At 44.0% G+C, this 20042-nt stretch overlaps 1 protein-coding gene across 2 annotated transcripts in view; it reads left to right on the forward strand.

The window, feature by feature from the left end:
- LOC147692947 (contactin-4-like) overlaps positions 1-20042 on the forward strand; it is a 697785-nt gene that overhangs the window by 168298 nt on the left and 509445 nt on the right. For both annotated transcript variants that reach the window (XM_086939200.1, XM_086939201.1), the window contains exon 2: positions 18632-18758. In XM_086939200.1, the coding sequence (XP_086795326.1) occupies positions 18632-18758 (127 nt within the window). The remainder of the gene's footprint in view (positions 1-18631; positions 18759-20042) is intronic.

Below are 20042 nucleotides of genomic sequence, written 5' to 3' on the forward strand. Positions count from 1 at the left end.
AAAAATTTCAAGCTGATGTGGTAACCCATCATATCAGGTAGCTTCAATGAGTGAGCAGTGGCACGGATAATCAGTTCTTCAGAATCAACAAACAAGGTTTTGGGCCTGATTCAGAAGTGGCCTATAACAAGACTACACCGTCAGGAGGCAGCTACATTTGTAATGTGTGCTAGTGAAGGACCAAACAAGATTATAGGTCCATGAAGGCAAAACAAGCAAAGGGATCATGACGAGCATGTTCCATCTAAAGATTGAAGGTGTCTTTTCAACTTCCTTGCGACTGGTCTGTCTTTAAAAAAATTAATCCGTCCCTCTATCAAGAATTCCTGCTGCTATTGCATTACTCTCTTGCTAAGATAGGATATGCTTTATAAATTCCATTTGCTGCTAAATTCAAATAATCTGCTGACGATGAGTTTTGCATTTTACTTAGTAGTTTAACTTGTTGACTTATTGCCCCTAGTACATTTTTTGTCCTTTTTAGGATACATTTTGTCATTCTATTGTCTTATGTTTGTGGAACGATTGTTGCTATATTTACACTTTCATGTATTAATTTGTATGTATTTTATGTGGACCTCATATGAGTTCCAAATCTTCATAAATATTTTAATTGAATTAATTGAATTCCTTCCCTAGTAAATGTATGTCAACTGTGTGCAAATCAGTTCTTGAGCTTCGTTTTTTTTGGATCTATTCTACTTGAATGTATAAACCGGGGAATACGGCTTACCCTGATACAAGACCACCGCTGCGGTAGAATGTGGTAAACATACTATCATTGCTTTACAAAAAAATCAGCTGCTCACCCAAACATGGCAACTGATTGCCTCTGATGTCCAGCGTACACCTACTAAGAGCTACATTCAGTAGCGGGTCCTGGAGGGAGTGCTGCGGGCGGTGGGGTGGGGCGAGAGGAGCAGGGTGGGGGGTAGTAAACTCCGGCATACGGCTGAACGGAGTTAAGTGCATACATAAAACTAATTACATCCGCACGCTGCATCGCCCTTGAGTGCATAGCGTGTGCCTTGTGAAATGCCACCGTGCTAGTCATGCACTCCTCGTGCATTGCTTTGTAGACTATTTAATGGAATTGTCAGGTATGTTTCTGCAGACCCAGGTGTCTGTAAGGTGAATGCACCTGTTTTATTGGAGACATGTCTACCTACTGGCACCAGGTTCAACCAACAAAGCTGCAACTTTCAGGCAGGACATTGGGGCTTCCTTGGTTTTCCAATATCAGATATGGCCAATCAGTCAGTACCTCACCAATGCTGTCAGGGCATATTTTATCCTGGTTCCCAGATCAATGTCTCTCTTACATCTGGTTCATCCTGGGACCTCCCTCCCCCCGGAGCAGCAAGCAGTTTCTTATCACCGGGGAACATCCTTTACGACGCAGATGTTACCCCGTGCTACCATTACGCCGCGTCTCTTACAACGCAAGTCGTAACCACGACTTGCGCTGGAGGGCGCTCAAGGACAAGGAATAGTTAATTTACTATTCCAACACCTTCCCTACTATCCACGGGGACTGGTGTTGGAATAGTAAATTAAACTATTCCTAAATCCGCACCCTACAGCGCAAGTCGTGGTAACGACTTGCGTTGTAAAACACGCGTTGTAACAGTACGCGTGGTAATAGCCCGCGCCGTACCGTCATACATCCCTTATCACCACCTCCTCTTCCACTGTATTTCCTTTGTCGAACGTGTGTGCTGCTGCAAAGTCCCATCCTTCCATTGTATTGTAGAACTGAAAGCAGACATATTTTCATCAAGTACACCTTTCCTCCACTTGCCAGTGTCTGAGAATTGTCTGTCAGTGATGCATCAGAAAAATAAAGAAGAAAACATTGCAATATCTTTTGCAACCTTATTTCATAGAAGGAAGAAAGAATATTACCTTCTGTCCCCAAATGTCACAAATAGATGAAACCAGTTCCAGCCCTTTCTTCTGAGCAGCTGTCGATGCCAGGTCTCCCTAAGGACTCATCCACTCTGACCTTAAAAATATTAATAGTTACTGCATCTCTGAATGGATTCCATTCTGCGGCATGTTTGTGTGACATAGAAATACCCTTTCACAATAAATAAGTTCATGACCATATAGTTCCTCTAGTGATATAGGAATAAACAGCATCTATCCCTTATTAGAACATTAGAATGTTGGGAACTCCATTGAAAACAATGGCATGCTCAGGGCTTCTAATGTAAATGTAAAAATGTAAATGTTGTATACTTGTAAAGCGCACAGCTGCCCGCAACACGGGCGTCCTGGCGCTGTATACCGCTGGGGAACCCGTCCTGGCTTTCCCTGTGAGATGGTCCCTTCTGGCCACCTCCAAGGTGAGACCAGGCATCCCCTGCGTTGAAGGAGCCGTTGTGAAGATTAAGCTAGCTATTGCCCAGAGCTGCAGAGTGGAGCCCAAGGTTAGAGTAGGCGCTGAGGCGAGAATTATCAGGCCCGCGGACATTTTGACCCAAGACCCTGCCGCGTTGGGAATCGAACCCTGGTCCCGGGCTGATCTCAGCTTCCGGGTCTGCCACCTCTAACCATTGAGCCACACTTCTAATGGCTGGAAGAAGCCCAGAGCATCAACATTTCAATGTTTGTACACAACAACAGGGATTTCAACCCCCTCGGGCTCCGTGAGGCCTTTGTTTTACAAATTAAAACATTCCGCCCTCCAGGGGCAGCATGTTCTAATAGCCTTTGAGCCCTCTGTACCAGGCTCTACTGACCATAAAAGGCCTGCTCCCTTGTTAAAGGCCCTTGCCTTCGTCTCGGGCCATTAACACTGGAGCGGGACTTTAATGGCCGGTAGAGCCCACCACGACGGGCTCTAAGGCTATATTGAGACCCTGTATGGTGTAATAGTGGCAAAAAAACACCTCCAGACATTTCTTATCGATCTGATTGAGATTTTCATTATGAGGTAAGACTTTCTTTTATGTAGCATGTAGACTACCCATCTACACTAACATGGTCACTAAAACCCTTTATCACACATAGGCCTTTAGTAATAGTGGTCCTCTCTTAGGTACTGTTGAAAATGGCCCTTTTTGCAGGGTTATCTCCAAACTTTTTGCTTCTCCCTCCTATTTTTTCCTGAACTGTTGGTGTTGTGCTATAGCACTCTGGGCACTTTACTACTGCTGATCAGTGCTAAAGTGCATGTGCTCTCTGTGTAAATTGATATTGAGATTGGTTCTCCCTGATTGGCATATTTGTCTTACCAGTAGGTCCCTAGTACTGTGCACTAAGTGTGCCAGGGCCGGTAAATCAAATTGCAGCACTGATTGTGAGTAGCCCGCAACTGCAGTGCCTGTGCACAGTTTGTTAACTGCCATGATGACTTGGCAAGTGCACCCATTTGCCAGGTCCTACCCTTACCTTTTCTTACACTTAGGGCACCCCCATGGTAGGCCCAAGGTATCCGCCAGGGCAGGGTGCAGTTTATGTGAAAGGTAGAACATGTACTGGTATGTGCAACATGTCCTGATAGTGAAATACTGCCAATTTCGTTTTTCACTATTGAAAGGTTTTAGAAAGTGGCTATTTTCCTGTTCTACTTTCCAGTGTGCTTCTACCTGTTTTTGGATTGACTGTCTGGCTTTGGAGTGACAGTGGTTGGGGAGGTGCAGTGGCTCCTGGAATCTTGATGAGTCAGCACTAGGCTGAATAGGCCTGATCTGCATTTGGAGTGGTGGGAGAAGTAGCACCTGTACCTGAATAGGGCTGTGCCTGCCTTCTACAATGCTGGCTCCCCTCCCCTGCAGTGTGTCTTGGACCAAGTCCCAGACTGACAAAGAATGTTTTTGTGCACTTGCAGAGTGCGCCAGAACTGGTTTGAACTAGGCTCAGAGCCCCTTGCACAAAGAGAACAAAGACATTTTGGCGTATAAGTATTCCTGCAATTCAAAAGGAACCTTTGCCAAGCAGAAGAGCTGGGGAGATTGGGGAGAAGTACTGCCCTTGCTGTGTGTCTGGGATTAGCCTGCAGTTGCTGTTTCTACCAAGGAAAGGAGAAGGACGTTGCTGTGTTCTGTGTCCTCTGCTTCAAGGAGATCTCCAAGGGCCTGAAGTGAGCTGGCCTCCTGTTCAGAAGTCTAAGGAACACAAAGACTTCACCCCTAGTTCTCCTGAACTCCGCTGTTGTGTGCTCTGATCTGCCTTGAGGTGCCTGTGCCAGTTTTGGGGCTTTGGAGGTTGTTGCTGTTGTTTGGGAGCTGGAAGAGAGACGAAACTCAAAGAACTACAGAAACCGACGCATCGCTCTTCTCGAAGCTGTTTTTCCGAGGTATCTTCACGGCGCAAAAATAATTTCCGCGCATTTCTGCACCACTGCAAAAACCGTTGCAGTGCTGTCATTGCTGCAAGAATCGACGCATCGAAGGATTGCGGCAGAGGAGGACCGAAGTAGCACCGCACAATGCCACTTCATCGATTGCCAGCACATCCCAAAGAGCCACACATCGTACCTGTGCAACACGCTTTCCCGACGCATAACCTGCTGACCGGACCCGGCACGAAGAATCGACGCATTACTCCCCATACAGACCGGAATCGACGCAAGTCTTCCTCTGCGTGTAGCGGCACAGTCCCATCGCATCCTCGAAGTCTCAGGAGTGTCGCATCTCTTTTTTTCTGACGCTGCTGCTGTTTGGCTTGGCGAACTTTGACGCAACTACAGGTACTTTGATGAAAAGTCACGCATCCATAGTTCCCTATGGTGCAAGTTCTTGAAACCTTTTCAAAAGTCATATTTTTAACAGTGTATGTTGGATTTTGGTTGTTTTGGTCTTGTTTAGTTTAGATAAAGATATTTTATTTTTCTAAACTGGTGTGGTGTCCTTTTGTGGTGTTTTCACTGTATTACTATGAGTGTTGGTGCAAATACTTTACACATTGCCTTTGGGATAATACTGTCTGCTCGAGCCAAGCTACCAAGCAAATGAGCAGGGGTTATCTAAAGTGTTTATCCCCTTACCCTGACTAGAAGCAAGGGTGCCTATTTGGACAAAGGTACCTACCTTTGCCAACTAGAGACCCCTATTTCTAACAGGTACGATATGATATATAAGGATTTTATGAGGTACCTTATTTAATGGGTGCAATGAATATTTCCTATGGTGTGTTGTTCACCTAAAATAGTGTTTAAAATGCTGATTTTGCTGCATCAAAATCCAAGTGACTCTTATTTTCCGGCACTTATTCACCCTTTAAATTGTGGCAGGATTGAGCTGCTGTAATTTAACGAGGGATGCTGCTTTGTCACAGGGAGAGGTCAACAAAAGTTACCTCACATATGGTAAATTATTGGGTTACTCGTAACAGGGCCCATTGTGTGCTAAATCATGCAGAAAATGAAAAATGTGTCCAAACTAAGACTTAAACAGTGGTAAAATGAACTTTGAACTTGAAGTTTTAATGCACCTGTAATGCAAAATATTACAGGGCTTCTTTTGACAGTTGCAAGATATTGTACATTCTTTTTTCGGTTTTGCCTGCACAACTCTTGCACTGAGCTTGCCAAGTATTTTGTATATATTAAAAAAGAAATCTTAAAAGGGTGTTGCATCCCTCCCTTACTCTTTATTTGCTTGTGGGCTTGTCACTCTGCTTTCGTTGTTTTCTGTTGATTGCAGCATTCTATTTCCTGTTGTGTTTGTCTTTCTGTTTGTGTGTTTTCTTATCAGTAGGGTTTGGAACAAGTACTCCTGTCTTTGAACTTTTCCTCCTCCTTTCATGGCACTACTTTTTTCTTTGTACTCAAGCCTGTTTAATGACTGCATGTTTTTTTACATGCTGAAGAATTTCACCAAGAAATCAGCATTCAAGGATCGGCTCGACAACAACGCCCACAACAGCAAGGAACTTTTCAACATCGTCTGAGAGTTTACCAACCCCACCGCCGGCACCAACGACATCACTCCATCCCAAGACCTCTGCGACTCTCTAGCCTCGTTCTTCCACAACAAAATCGCAGACATACACAACAGCTTTGGAGACCAGCCCACCCCACCTACCGCCGAACAATCAACCCCCTCCAACAACCTTTACGCCTGGAACCCAATCACCACTGAAGACACTATCCGCCTGATGAACACCATTCACTTGGGATCGCCAACCGACCCTTGTCCCCACCACATTTTCAACAAAACAGACTCCATTTTCGCACCCCATCTCTGAGACGTCATCAACTTCTCCCTCAACTCCGCCACCTTCCCGGAAAGCTGGAAACACGCCGAACTCAGCGCCCTCTTGAAGAAACCTACAGCAGACCCCACTGAACTTAAGAACTACCGCCCCATTTTGCTCCTCCCATTCCCTGTCAAAGTCATTGAGAAAGCCGTCAACAGTCAACTCGCCGCCTTCCTCGAATCCAACAAATCCCTCGACCCATCACAGTCCAGCTTCCGAGCCAAACACAGTACCGAGACCGCCCTCATCGCAGCAACAGACGACATCCAAACACTACTGGACAATGGAGAAACAGCTGCCCTCATCCTACTTGACCTCTCTGCTGCCTTCAACACAGTCTGTCATAACACCCTTATACAACGCCTCAGCAACGTCAGAATACAAGGAAAAGCATTGGACTGGATAATCTCGTTCCTCGCCGGAAGATCCCAGAGAGTCCGCCTTCCCCCCTATAGATCAGAAGCTACCGATGTCATCTGCGGCATACCCCAAGGATCTTCACTCAGCCCCCCCTCTTCAACGTATACATGAGTCCCCTTGCATCCATTGCGAGCCAACACAACCTCAACATTATCTCCTACGCAGACGATACCAGCTAATCCTATCCCTCACCAAAGATCCAAACACCGCCAAAACCAACCTACACGAAGGGATGAAAGAAGTAGCCGAGTGGAACATCCCCCTCCGCCTGGGACGACTCATGGTGGCCACTGGCCCTGGGAACCGCACCAAGACCAACGGACCACGCACGCAACCTGGGCTTCATCCTGGACTCCTCCCGCTTGATGAACAGACAAGTCAATACCATCTCATCATCTTGCTTCAACATCCTACGTATGCTCAATAAAATCTTCCGCTGGATCCCTACCAAAACAAGAAAGACGGTCACTAGCCGACTTGACTACGGAAACACCCTTTACGCCGGAACCACAGCCAAACTACAGAAAAAACTACAACGCATCCAAAACGCCTCAGCCAGACTCATCCTAGACATCCCCCGCCAAGCTCACATTTCCGGTCACCTGAAAGACCTCCACTGGCTCCCCGTCGACAAAAGAATGAAGTTCCGTCTCCTCACCCACGCACACAAAGCCCTCTACGACCTTGGACCCGAATACCTCAACATGCGCCTGTCCTTCTACACCCCCACCCGCCAACTTCGATCGTCCAATCAGGCCCTCGCCACAATCCCACGCATCCAGAGATCCACCATGGGAGGAAGATCCTTCTCCTACTTAGCAGCCAAGACCTGGAATTCCCTCCCCACCCTCCTCCGCCTCACACAGAACCACCTCTCCTTCAGAAAACAACTTAAAACTTTGATATTTGATAAGTAAAGCTCCCCCCCCCTCCCTCAAGCGCCTTGAGACCCTCTGGGTGAGTAGTGCGCTATACAAATTTAAACTTGACTTGACTTGACTACACGAGCCAGCTGCATTACACACAGACACATGCATTTTTAGGCACGTAGAGAAGAGATTAAATCATTTGCCCACAGCCACAGGATGTTGCACCTCCCGCCTAGAGTCAAACCAAGTTCCCCAGCATTTAAAGCCTGCTACTCTAACCATTAAGCCACATCATCTCTCCTCCTCATTGCCCCGTTTTGCTCCCTCCTTCTTTGTCTGCACCAATCACAGGATGTTAAGCCTCCTACCGAGACTCAAACCCTGTTCCTCAGCTTCAACCCCATCCACGTCTCCATTACTTTTACGTACCCCCGCTTGTCATTGTTCTTTTAAAACTCCCACTGCCCTCCTCTTGCTCTCCTTCCACTCTTTGTTTTTTAAAAAAAAATCCACTCCTGCCTTCTGTTATTTTTAATCCGCCCCACCACCTCCAACATTGTTTTTGATCCTCTTCCCCGCTGCCTTTGTTTACCACCCTCCACCCCATTTTTGCCTTTTTTTCCCAAAGGATTATACAGCACAAACACATCCCGAAGGTATTTGAGTGCTTTACATGTGCATTCCCAAAGTAATAGTGCTGGCTTCAAAAACAGTGCTCCTATTGGGACCAGGAATTGGACATGCCACTAATCCTGTTTCACGTTAAGTTATAGCACGGTAAAATCACTCACGCTCACCTGGACACTAGTTTAACACACCTAAAAGCTCGCTTCTGTACTGGGATTGTATCCCACTGCACCTGCTAAACCCTTTCTGCCCAACTTTCACTAATCAGAGTATTTATAAAGAATGTCCTAAAGTGGGCCTTTGTTTCTTCCTAGTATTTATGAAGTGGCCGGTTTGCCAGTGCTTCCATACATGAGTCTAAAAGCGTCTTCTTGAGTGTGTGCTGTGTGCACTTTTTTAATTGAAATGAACTTTTCGGCTGAGCTTTTTGTATAGAAAACAGGCAGCAACAAAAAAGACGCATTCTACTTGAACCCAGTGCAGCTGTATGTAACAAGGGTGCCTGAGGGGAGAATTCGCATGGAGGGTTTGACAAAGCGTCAACCGCTAACCATACTGCTGGCCTACAGCACTGCCTTCTCCATTTCCATTCAGCTCAGTAACACACCCAGGATTTCCTGGAATTAGGCCACGGCAGGAACTCTGGCTAAAATCACAGCCATCATCACAGAAACACATTTCCAGGCATGTTCTATGTATTCTCTCGAATTTTTATATAACTAGGTTAGGCAATGTGGTTAAGACCTGCATCATGTTTGCCGAGCATGTGTTGCCTTAAATGGCATGCGCTAGACCTAGCATCCTTGGCGTGGTTTCACCCGTCTTATTTGCCTTTACCTCCTGTATTTTTGATGCTATGCTGGACTTCGCTTTTGCTGGTTTAGGTACTGTGGGCACTTTACCACTGTTGACCGGTGCTAAAGTGCAAGTGCTCCCTGTGTAAATTGTAATTCTGATTGGTTCTCCATGATTGGCATATTTGATTTACTGGTAAGTCTTGAGTAAAGTGCACTGTGTGTCCCCAGGGCCTTTAAATCAAATGCTCCTATTCTTTTCTGATTACCTGGCAGTCTCACCTACTAGCATTTGTAGTTTATTTTAGGGATTCCATTTCTACATCAGAAATGTGGTGTCTAGCTCCACGTTCAGACCAATGTACATATATAAACGTGCTTACTTTTACCTACTGAACTCAGCCAAGACTCTCAAATCTACTTAAACTCCTTAAAATTGAGCTAGCATAGAGCCTACCCTTCTCATTACTATGACAATCAGTCATTTTACAAGAGTCAGAATTTATATTTCCAAATTCTAGCAAACTCCTTTCTTCCCTCACTAGTCACTGTGTCACTCTACATTGCTTTGTTCGGCCTCAAACTTTCTTCTGATAGCCCGTTGCCACCCCAGTCTCTCTCTTCCTCCTCTCTCTCGTGTTCCATTAAGTTATGTTATGGTGTGTTATATTATGTTATGCTATGTTATGTGTATTTATAAAGCACACTATTAATTGCTAAGCATGTGTGAATGCCTAGCCCTGCATATGGTAGGTTGATTAATTGAAAAGCCAGATCTTCAGCTTTTTGCGGAATTCAAGAAGAGAAGAGGAGGCTCTGATGTGGCAAAGAAGGCTGTTCTATGCTTAAGGAGCAATGTAAGAGAACACCCATCCTCTTGAATAAGGGTGAGCGTAAAATCCGTTTTACGGGTGAATTTGTGGATTTTACGCGATTTCGCGATCCGCCAATCTCGCGAAATCGCAGTAAAATCCGCAAATCTGCAAATTCGCGGATCGCGAATTCACGAAATTCGCCCATGCTTACTCTTGATCTTGTTCTGTGTATGTGTTGAATTTGTGCGAGTAGGCGTTCTGCGGAGTGGAAGAATCTGGGATGTTAGTGGAAGGAAATGCGACTGTTCAGGTTCTTAGGGCCTCAGTTCTGTAGAGCCTTGAATGTGTGTGTGAGGAGTTTGAAAATTAGTACATTTATGTATAGAGAACCAATGTAGCACCCTGAGGTGTGGTGTGGTGTAAGTTCTGCATGGGAGGTTGAGGACAAGCCTTGCTGCTGATTTCTGGATGGCTTGTTGTCTTCTGGTGAGTCACTTGGTGATCTTAGTATAGAGCGTGTTCGGCAGTCCAACTTGCTGGTGACAAGAGTGTGAGGGATTGGTTTTCTTGTTTTGCTTTAGGGCCCGTTTGAAGGTCTTCTTTTGCATGTTTAGGGTGTGGGAGTAGAATTCCATGAAGGCATTGCCTTGTGCGGTCATGTCCAATTTGCTGTCCCTAATGATCCCTAGGTTTCCCTTCTCCTACCTTTAGGCTGAGGTCAGCATTCCACAGCTCTCCCTGGTTTTGTACTTTGGTTTTGATGGGAACACATTCTCCACTGAAGGTGGTGTCAGTGGTTTGATGAGTTAGGCTAGGCTTAAGATCAGGATTTCTTTTTTCAGCCTTTAATTTGAGCAACCATTTGTCCCATCCTAACTCTTTTCTTTTGACTTCTTTGAGTATGATTTCAAATCTCTTAGGAAGCCTGATGATAATGAAGTGTAATTTGTTTCCATAAATGTTGTCCATTTACTGCTAGTCACCATGAGTCTTGCTTGCTCTACCTACCTCCTCCTTTCTCCTTTCCTACAGTCATTGCCTTGCCAATGTTAAGCTGAGAAGTTTCTTATCCCATATGCACAGATTTTGGCTGTTCATTTTTAAGAAGACTTCTTCAACACAGCCATGTCCCAGGTTACAATTCAGCAAAATCCTTCAAAAGGGCACCATCTCTGCTAAGGGAGTAGCCAGAAAAATTAAATACCCCCACTTTGAACCAAATCTTTTATGGCACAAAGCAAGTCATTGCAACCCTGCCAAGAAGAGCTTTCTTGTCTCTTCCATCCAAGCATCAATCCATTCTTCTTTTCATCTTTTCATCCACCTGTTGATGTCCACCATTTCTCATTTACTTTCTGTTATCCATTCAATCTTCCATCCAGAATTCAATCTGTCACTATTCCGTCCATCCATATCTAAACCTATCCATCTATCTTCAAACATATCCATCCTTTCACTCAGTCATCCATCCTTTCACTTATCCATCCCTCTTTCATCAATTCATTCATTCACCCATCCTTTCAGGCATCCATCCATCCTTTTGCTCATCCATCCATCCATGTTTTAATTCTTCCATCCATCCATTCACTCAATATATCCATATATAATCCCTTTCACCCATGCATTCATCCACCCTTTCATTTAGCAATCCATCTTTTCACTCATCTATCCTCCCTTCAACCCATACATCCACTCAATCATCAATTTACCCTTTCACTCATCCATCCATCCTTTCACTCATTGTTCCATCAATACAGCCTTTCACTCATTTGCCCATCCACTCACACTTTCACTCAACTATCCACCCACCCTTAAATCCAGCCACCGATCCACCCTTCCTTTCACTCTTCCATCCATTCTTTCACTCATGCATCCTTACATTCAGCCTCATCTATCCATCTGTTCACTCATCAATCAATTGACCCTTCCACTCACTACTTCATCCATCTTTTATCTCATCATCCATTCATCCATCTGTCCATCCATCCTTTCTCACATCCATCCTTACATCCATACTTTCACTCATTCATTCATGCATCTATCGAGCCACCTTTTTATTCACTCATTCATCCACCATTTCCCTCACAGACTCATCCATGCATCCATCCATCCATCCATCCATTCTTTCACTCACTCACCTTCCCATGCTTTCACATTACTTTTGAGCCTTTATCTGCGCAGTTGCACCCACCCTGCTGTAGCTGCTAAAGCAGGGGGAGGGGTTGACTGTGCCCCTATCTCTTCTGTTTGCACATACTGTCCTTAAAACCATTCTAGGAACATTTCCAATAAAAACTAAAGCAGTATTTCTGAGAATACGGCTTATGCTTTTGTTTTGGCTAAAGGCACCTTTTTCTCGTAAATCTTCCAGAACATAATTTTATTTATGTGTAATGATAATGATCTTAATGCCCACACTAATTAATGCATCTTTCACTCCTTCTTTCTTTATGAGCTCAGTTTAGTCCTCAACCATCATGATTCTCAAGGTCAAGTCATGTACTCGACATGATTCATCTATAGGAGTGTTTCTTAACCTTTTAACTGCTGTAGACCTTCACTTAATAATCACTGGAGCCCGGGTACCCCCACTAAATCATTATTGGAATCAGAGGACCTCCACTGAGTCATTACTGGAAGCTGGGGGCCCGAACATAAGCATTTCAGATGATTTAATCTACAAAATAATAAACTAAAAATAAAAAACAAGCATCATTAAATCAATACACATAATATGTAATATTTTATTTGATTCACACATATAAAACAATCAAACTTGTACTTTTAATGGGAAGGCTGAAGATTATCGATTTAATTGAGGACACTCATTGTCCATACTATATTCAATTTGATGCATTTGTATTGTTCCACTGAATCAATCTGAGGATACTAACTTAATTTTTAGCCGCTAATTTCAAATTCCTTCACATTTGTATAAAGTTTTACAATTTTCCATTTTGCTTCTTCATTTATATTCATTTCACTAATCTCTTCATAATATTAAATCTTCTAAGCAGTCAGGGATCCCCTGATTAGGCTAGACCCCCAGGAGTCCCTGGACCACTAGTTAAGACCAACTAGTCTATAGAGTATGATTTAAAACGTGTCATCTGTTTTATATTTAACTTCTTCTTCAGCACTAGTTCCATCATCCTCCTTCATGGGTCTGCACGCCACAACTCATGCATTCGGATCTTGCTGTCTTCTACATTATCTACTGCTTCGCTTAGCGCCGCGAATCGGTTGACAGTTGAAAAGGGAAAGTTAATTTTTGCAGGCTTTCGGATGCACTTGATTTCACAGATTTCCAATTCTCACCTTCTTTTCTATTTCTGTGCTCTGCATGGCGCTCCCGCCTTCCCTACATTCCCACCCTCTAATATTGCTTTCTGCTCTACCAACAAAAAATTGATCTCTCTACTCCTGCTATCCCTGTGCTCTCCATTGATGAGTTCCGCATCCCTTGTTTTTAATCACTCACAGTGTCTGCTCGCACCAGTCTTTTTAATTTTGCATCATTGACTCTAGTTTTTTTAAACTGTGCAGCTGTGAACACTTTTTTAATCACAAACCATCAAAAGAGTGTGTGGTGGAAATTGCAACATTTCAACATTTAAGGTTTAAAATGAATAGGATTTTGCGTTGGAAAGGAAGTATGCACTAAGGGCCAGATGTATCAAAGGGTTTTACCCATTCTGTGTCTATGGGAAAATGTGTTGATACATATGGCCCTAAGATCTGGGTCATATAGGAAATTTCTTAAATTGTGGCAAGTATTTGGTTGGGGTTGTTTCACGTTACGCTGCATAAAGGGATTTAAATCTTTATAAAGGTATGTGTTTGATTAAAACGATCATATTCTGAAGGTATGTTTTGAATTTTTAAAGAGGATGTTAATGCTGAAATTTCGCTTTTTTTCTTTTCTTTGTCTTTGCTTCACTATATGTCAATGGATTTTGTAAACAGATGTAATTTTCCAATTAAAATATAATAAAAAAATAGAGTATGTGGTGGAAAAAATGCATGTGCAATACATTTGTGAATTCATAGGACCTCATGAACGAAGGTGGGTCGAAAGCAGTTATTTTTCGATTACTGATTTTTTTGACCCCCTCCATAATTTTGTGCTGCATCTGATGTACTAATCAGTCACAGCATTATATGCCCAGGTACTGGAAGTCACAGAAGCTCATCGCCATGAATATTTATGTGACGGGAGTTATCTTGCCAGGGAGAGCAGACCTCCACTCACCTTCTCAGGCATCCATCTCTGCATTCCAGTTCACCAAATGCTGACTTTTCAAAAATCCGTTGCTGATCCTTAAAGAGACAGGGGCTGTTTTAAAATAAATGTTGACTTTCCTTGAATGGCATAGTGGGGAGCACACAGCGGTCCCCTAGACAGATGTTGGCTCCTCTCAATGCCAGCAGCCACGATTCACAAAGTTAAAGTTGTCCTTCAGGGATAGCTTCTGCTTTGTGCATGCCAGTTTCCACCCCCTTCCTAGAATTTCTAACAGATAAATGCTGATACATTGCCCGGCAAAACACAATGGTTAGGGGCACTCCCATTACAAGCTTTCTCTCCATTAAGATTGTTTACGGGTCACAAAGTGTACTCTGCAAGTTGGAAAACAAATTCTGGTTGCAATGTGCCTTTGTGTTGCAACCTACCTTTTAGCAATTGCAAAATCTGAGATTCGGGCAGTCATAGGCTTTGCAACAGCAGGAATAATTATGTATTTCATGTCCCTACTCCTGAATCTTTATTGTCAGAGCAACAATCATAATCCTTTCCATAACCTTCTGGTCCTTGCATTGCTAAATGAAGGCATGACTGGGTTCCAATAGTGACTCAGGACCACATTACCTAATCTCCATCTTAAGGATCAGGCAAATAAGCCCTGAGGACACCTACATGCAGCTCTGTGTCTACAGCAAGCCTCCTTGGACCAGAAGGTTCCTTCTGTACAAGTGTCGCCATGGAGTGATGAGCAATATCTTATTCACTCACAGGTGGTGAAATAAAAATCATAGACCCCATTTACCCTCTAGCATCAACCCCAAGTAACCCTGTGGTCAAGTGAAATGAAGTCACGTTCCCAACCCACGCTTTGAATCCTGAGAGATGTCTTAAGATCGGTTGTGGATTAGCCTTTTCTCAGTCCACGTGTACGGAGTTAATGTTGCTCTTCATGAATCTAAGGCTAATACCTTGCGCACGGTGCTTCCATAGGAGGGAAAACTCAAGCAGGTTCATTGCGATGTTCACTTAGGACTAGAACCCGCAGATCCAGGGCGTGTGGGTCTCCTGCAATGAGCAGTTGTATGTTTCCGACTCTATCCCAGATTGGTGTATTCATTGGAAGCCCAGATGTTATGTTATGTTATGTTAATTGGGCTCTTCTATAGCGCAACGGCTACTCCAGTCGGAGTGTCCCGGCGCTTTGGCGAAGAAGTCCTTTAATGGAAAGGAACATAACTGCAAAAAAGGAACAGCAAAATTAACTAGTAAAAAGCCAGGTCTTTAATGCCTTTCTAAAAGACAACAGACTGGGGGCCTGTCTAAGAACAATAGGAAGTTCATTCCAAGCGCGCGGAGCCAGGTAGTGGAAGGAACGCCCTCCTTGTCTGGTTCGCTTGATGGATGGAACGACCATTTTAGACAAGGAGGCAGATCGCAGAGCTCTGCTCGGCTTGTATAAAGCAAGGCGCTTTCTAATATACCTAGGGCCTGAGTCATGAAGAGCCTTATAGGTTAACGTCAGGCTTTTGAAGAGAACCCTCTTGGCTATAGGGAGCCAGTGCAGTTCCTTCAACAAGTTAGAGGCACTAGTTCGTCTGGGGAGTCCATAAATGGCCCTAGCAGCTGAATTTTGGACTACCTGCAGTCTCCTTATCAAATATTTTGGGAGTCCCAGATAGAGGGCATTTGCATAGTCCAAACGCGACCCGACAAGTGCTTGGACTATGACCCTTCGATGGTTCACCGAAATCAAGGGGAGAAATTTCCTGAGCATCCGCAGGATTCCAAAGCATTTCCCCGAAAGACACGCAATTTGAGGCCCAAAGGTTAACTCATTATCAACAATGATACCCAGGTTTTTAGCCTTGGTACTAGCATTGGCAGGAGGAAACAGATCTTGTGGCCACCAACTTTTCCAGTTTGGTTCAGAGACACATCCGAAGAACAGCAGCTCCGATTTATCGGAGTTGCATTTCAAACCGTGTCTTTTGAACCAGTCAAAGACTGCCTCTAAGCAGCCTCTGATACGGATCCCATCAAACACCTCGTTCTTGTTATAAGTAAACAAGAGCTGGGTGTCGTCAGCGTAAGACACGATCTGAGCGCCAAACGACTCCGCAACCTCTGCAAGGGGGGCCATAAAGATGTTAAAAAGCAGGGAGCTAAGAATAGACCCCTGAGGGACCCCCACTTCCAGGGCTGCCATAGCTGCGGAGTGAGGTGGCGCCCAGATCGTTTGTCGACGGCTGGCTAGAAATGATTTAAGCCAGTTCCACACCGTCCCCCTGAGACCACAATTCCAGAGTCGAGTTAGATACCATTCCATATTCATCTGGGGCCAAATACTTCATTGATGGTCTTAAATATCATAGCTAAGGGTGATTCCTGAATTAAGCACATCTTGTTCCTCATTGATCTTAAGTCTCCTGTGGTGTGTGGCTCACTTTTGAGGTAAAATGAGAAGCCAGGATAGAGTTATTTGTGGATTAATTAAGCTATTTTGAATTTAATTCTAGCTGCTGACGGAAGACAGTGCAACATAAGTAAACATGACTATTTGTAAAATTCATGTTCACCCCTCACCATCTCGGTGCTGAACAATTGATGCCTATTGTTACTGAACTCAATGGTGATCATTTTATGAACCTCAGAAAAATGAGAGACTAAATGCACTCGCTGGGATTTGAATCTACGACCATGAGCTCAAGCACAGATTCGTGGAGTGGTTCTGTTAGTTAACTGATCTACCAGACCCAGCAGCTCTCCATCATCACTGGAAGCGTGGAGATAAAGTAGATCCCTATCAATCCTTTATTTGTTTTTGCCCTTTGAGAATGCTTGATACATGCTTGCATCTAGAGTGTCCAAAGATCTCCATATTCATGTGCAATCAAGACTCATTGTGACAGCCACTCTTCACGGCAGACCCCTTGACTGTATTGACCACTGTTCTGACGTGGGCCAAATATGTAGGTCAGCACTGACACCTTCTACTTGTGTTAGCTCACGCACCATATTCAACCATCATATCTGTAATCTTGGTCGGTCTATCGTCTTCATATGTAAAGTACTGCTCCCCTGCAGCACTCAGAACAGTGCCTTTAAACTGCCACCAGGAATATGTTTTCAGCTTTTCCTTTGGACTTGTAACTGATTGTTTGTAACTATACAGGGTGATGCCAGATTTTGTGTAAATATTTCTCATGAACTACAAAAGACGGATGTATGTCGTTACAACGCATACTTTTACAACGCATACCTTTACAACGCATTTTTTACACCGCAACATCCATTACAACGCATTCCATTACAGCTCATGCCATTACGACGAATTCTTTGAAACTACCTTTATAACGCATTCCACTACAATGCATACTACATTTACAACGCATACCATTACAACGCATACCATTACATTGCATGTATGGTAATTATTGGATAGTGTAGGGGTAAAAATTACTATTCTAACTCCAGGGGGTGCAACAGTAGGGTAAGTATTGGATAGTGTAGGGGTAAAAATTACTATTCTAACTCCAGAGGGTGTAACAGTAGGGTAAGTGTTGGATAGTGTAGGTATGCGTTGTAATGGTATGCGTTGTAATGACTGCATTGTAATGACATGCGTTGCAGTGGTATGCGTTGTAGGGACATGCATTGTAATTGTTGCGTTGTAATGGCATGCGTTGTAATGGATGTTGCGTTGTAAAGGTTTTGATGTAAAGGTAGTGCGTTGTAAAAGTTGTGTTGTAAGTGTTGTTTCCCACAAAAGACATATTGTTTAATTTGTGCTACTTGCACCAGACCCCTTTTGCAAAGGCTTTCTTGTACAAAATGTGCTTTTTCAGGGACCTCTCTACCATGGTTTTCTTCCAAACCACTCTTGACTTGCATTAGAACTTCCTTGTGGATAGTGCAAGATTGAAGCAGCAAGCCCGGTGGGCATTGAGTGTATGGGGGACAGCAAGTCCTCTATGAATGGTGTAATGTTTTATGTTTATGTTTTGTTATGGAAAGGTGTATACATTAATGATAAATACCACTGTGGTACCTATGTAGTAACAGGAGTTCAAAGTATTTGGTGGCAAGCCCCAACATTAGGCACATCCTCAGATTTTAATGCACTGCTTCTCTCAAACAATTTTAAAGATGTCAAACAATCCTTTTATCAAACGTTTTGAGGAGGAGGCAGAAAGTGTCCCTGTCTTTAACGACCTCAGCAGTTATGTAAAAGGACTGAATCCTTGCCTTGGAAGAATGTAAACTATATTTGTCTCTAAAGCTGATGCAGACTTTCTGGTTGTCCATGGTGTGCATTGTGCTTGTCCGGCATGCTTCACTCCTCTCCGGAGGCGCCCTTTAGACCGTATAAGTGGTGCACTGCCTATGCCTGGGCATTGCTCTACTTGTGCATGAACCTATCATGTAAGAGTAATATGCCAAGATCCATATTTCTGTGGAAACGGTGATCCTACCTTTGTGGCTAGTAGGGTAATGTGTGTAATTACCTAGAGCTGCTTCTACATTGTCCATTTTACTCTCTGACCATCTCTGCAGGATACACTCATATCTAGGCCTGTTCATAGAAGAGCTGCCATTTTGTTTCTTTCTAACAGGCAGTGTCTCATGCAGTGTATCAATCTTGTGTCTCCACAGATGACAGTGCTTTGCATGGGCCCACGTTCAGCCAAGAGCCCACTGACGTCATCTTCCCATTGGACCCGGAAGAGGAAAAAGTACGGCTGAGCTGTGAGGTGCAGGGAAACCCCAGACCCACCCTGAGGTGAGTAACAGTTACATATACATTTAGTGTTGCTGTAGTTCAGCTTGTGAAGTGAAGCACTGCACAAGACTAAGGGCCCAATTTAGAGTTTGGCAGATGGGTTACTTCTAGGTATGGGCGAATTTTGCGAATCTCGCGTTCGCGAATTTTGCGGATTTGCGAATTCGCAATCCGCAAAATCCGCGAATTCCCGCGAATTTGCAGATTTTTTTTTTTATGTTCGCACGGGTTTCTGCAAGTTCGCGAGGGTTTTGTACAATTTCGCAAATTGCGAAATTGTACAAAACGCGTGCGAACTTGCAGAAACCCGTGTGAACACAATGTGCCCAGTAGGGTATGTGCCTCGTCTTGTGTGAATAAAAGGTCAGAGAAAGATCAGTTCAGCAGATGAAGAGAAAGAAGCTCCTGGTCACAGGAACAGCACTGGTATTGCGCTTGTGAAAGTCAAGGATGCAAAGGCTATCCAGCATCACAGCTGATTTTCCACGGTAGATTTGGGAAGAAGGCACACCTGTCCAGCCTCGACGACGCTCACAATTGTTTTTGGGCTAATGAATGAGTCACTGAATTTGAGCATCAACTAGTTCGAGCGTCCATGTGTGTGTTACTATGCAATCGTCCCGAAGGGCGCAGGGGTCCCTTGAGTGAGCTGTAACTATTTTACAATGGCGCCAGCAAGCTGCCAGCACCGTTGTAAAATAGTTACAAAGTTAGCTTGCACAGGAAGCACTTAGATAAAATAAAGCAGCACCTGCTTCGTTTTATCTAGTGGTTCCTGTGCAAGCTAACTTTGTAACTATTTTACAACGGCGCTGGCAGCTTGCTGGCACCATTGTAAAATAGTTGCATGAGTGGGGGTTCAACTTTTGAACCCGTTACGCTCGCAGATTTTTTTTTGCGGATTTTGCGGGAAATCCGCAAAATTCGCGGATTGCGGATTTCCCAAAAATCTGCAAAATCCGCGAGCGTAACGGATTTCCCGCTCACACTTAGTTACTTCTCCACAAGAATGACAGCTATCTTGTCTGCGAATTACAAGTGCATTATATCCAATAGCACTTGCATTTCGGCGGACCGGATATCCGTCTCGTTTGTCCGACCCTACTATGCAGTGATAATTACAATACAATGTGTGTTCATTGGAGTTTCCATTCATTATTTAATAAATGTGTCTGTGAGTGAGGCAACACCAAAAGAACACCGTTTTTTTAGTTTGCGAACAAAACCTAATAACTACAACTAGGCTAAATTTTTAATAGAACACATTAGCATGCCTTCTTAAGT

The sequence above is a fragment of the Lissotriton vulgaris genome, chromosome 9 (assembly GCF_964263255.1).
Source record: "Lissotriton vulgaris chromosome 9, aLisVul1.2, whole genome shotgun sequence".
In the NCBI taxonomy this organism is placed as follows: Eukaryota; Metazoa; Chordata; class Amphibia; order Caudata; family Salamandridae; genus Lissotriton; species Lissotriton vulgaris.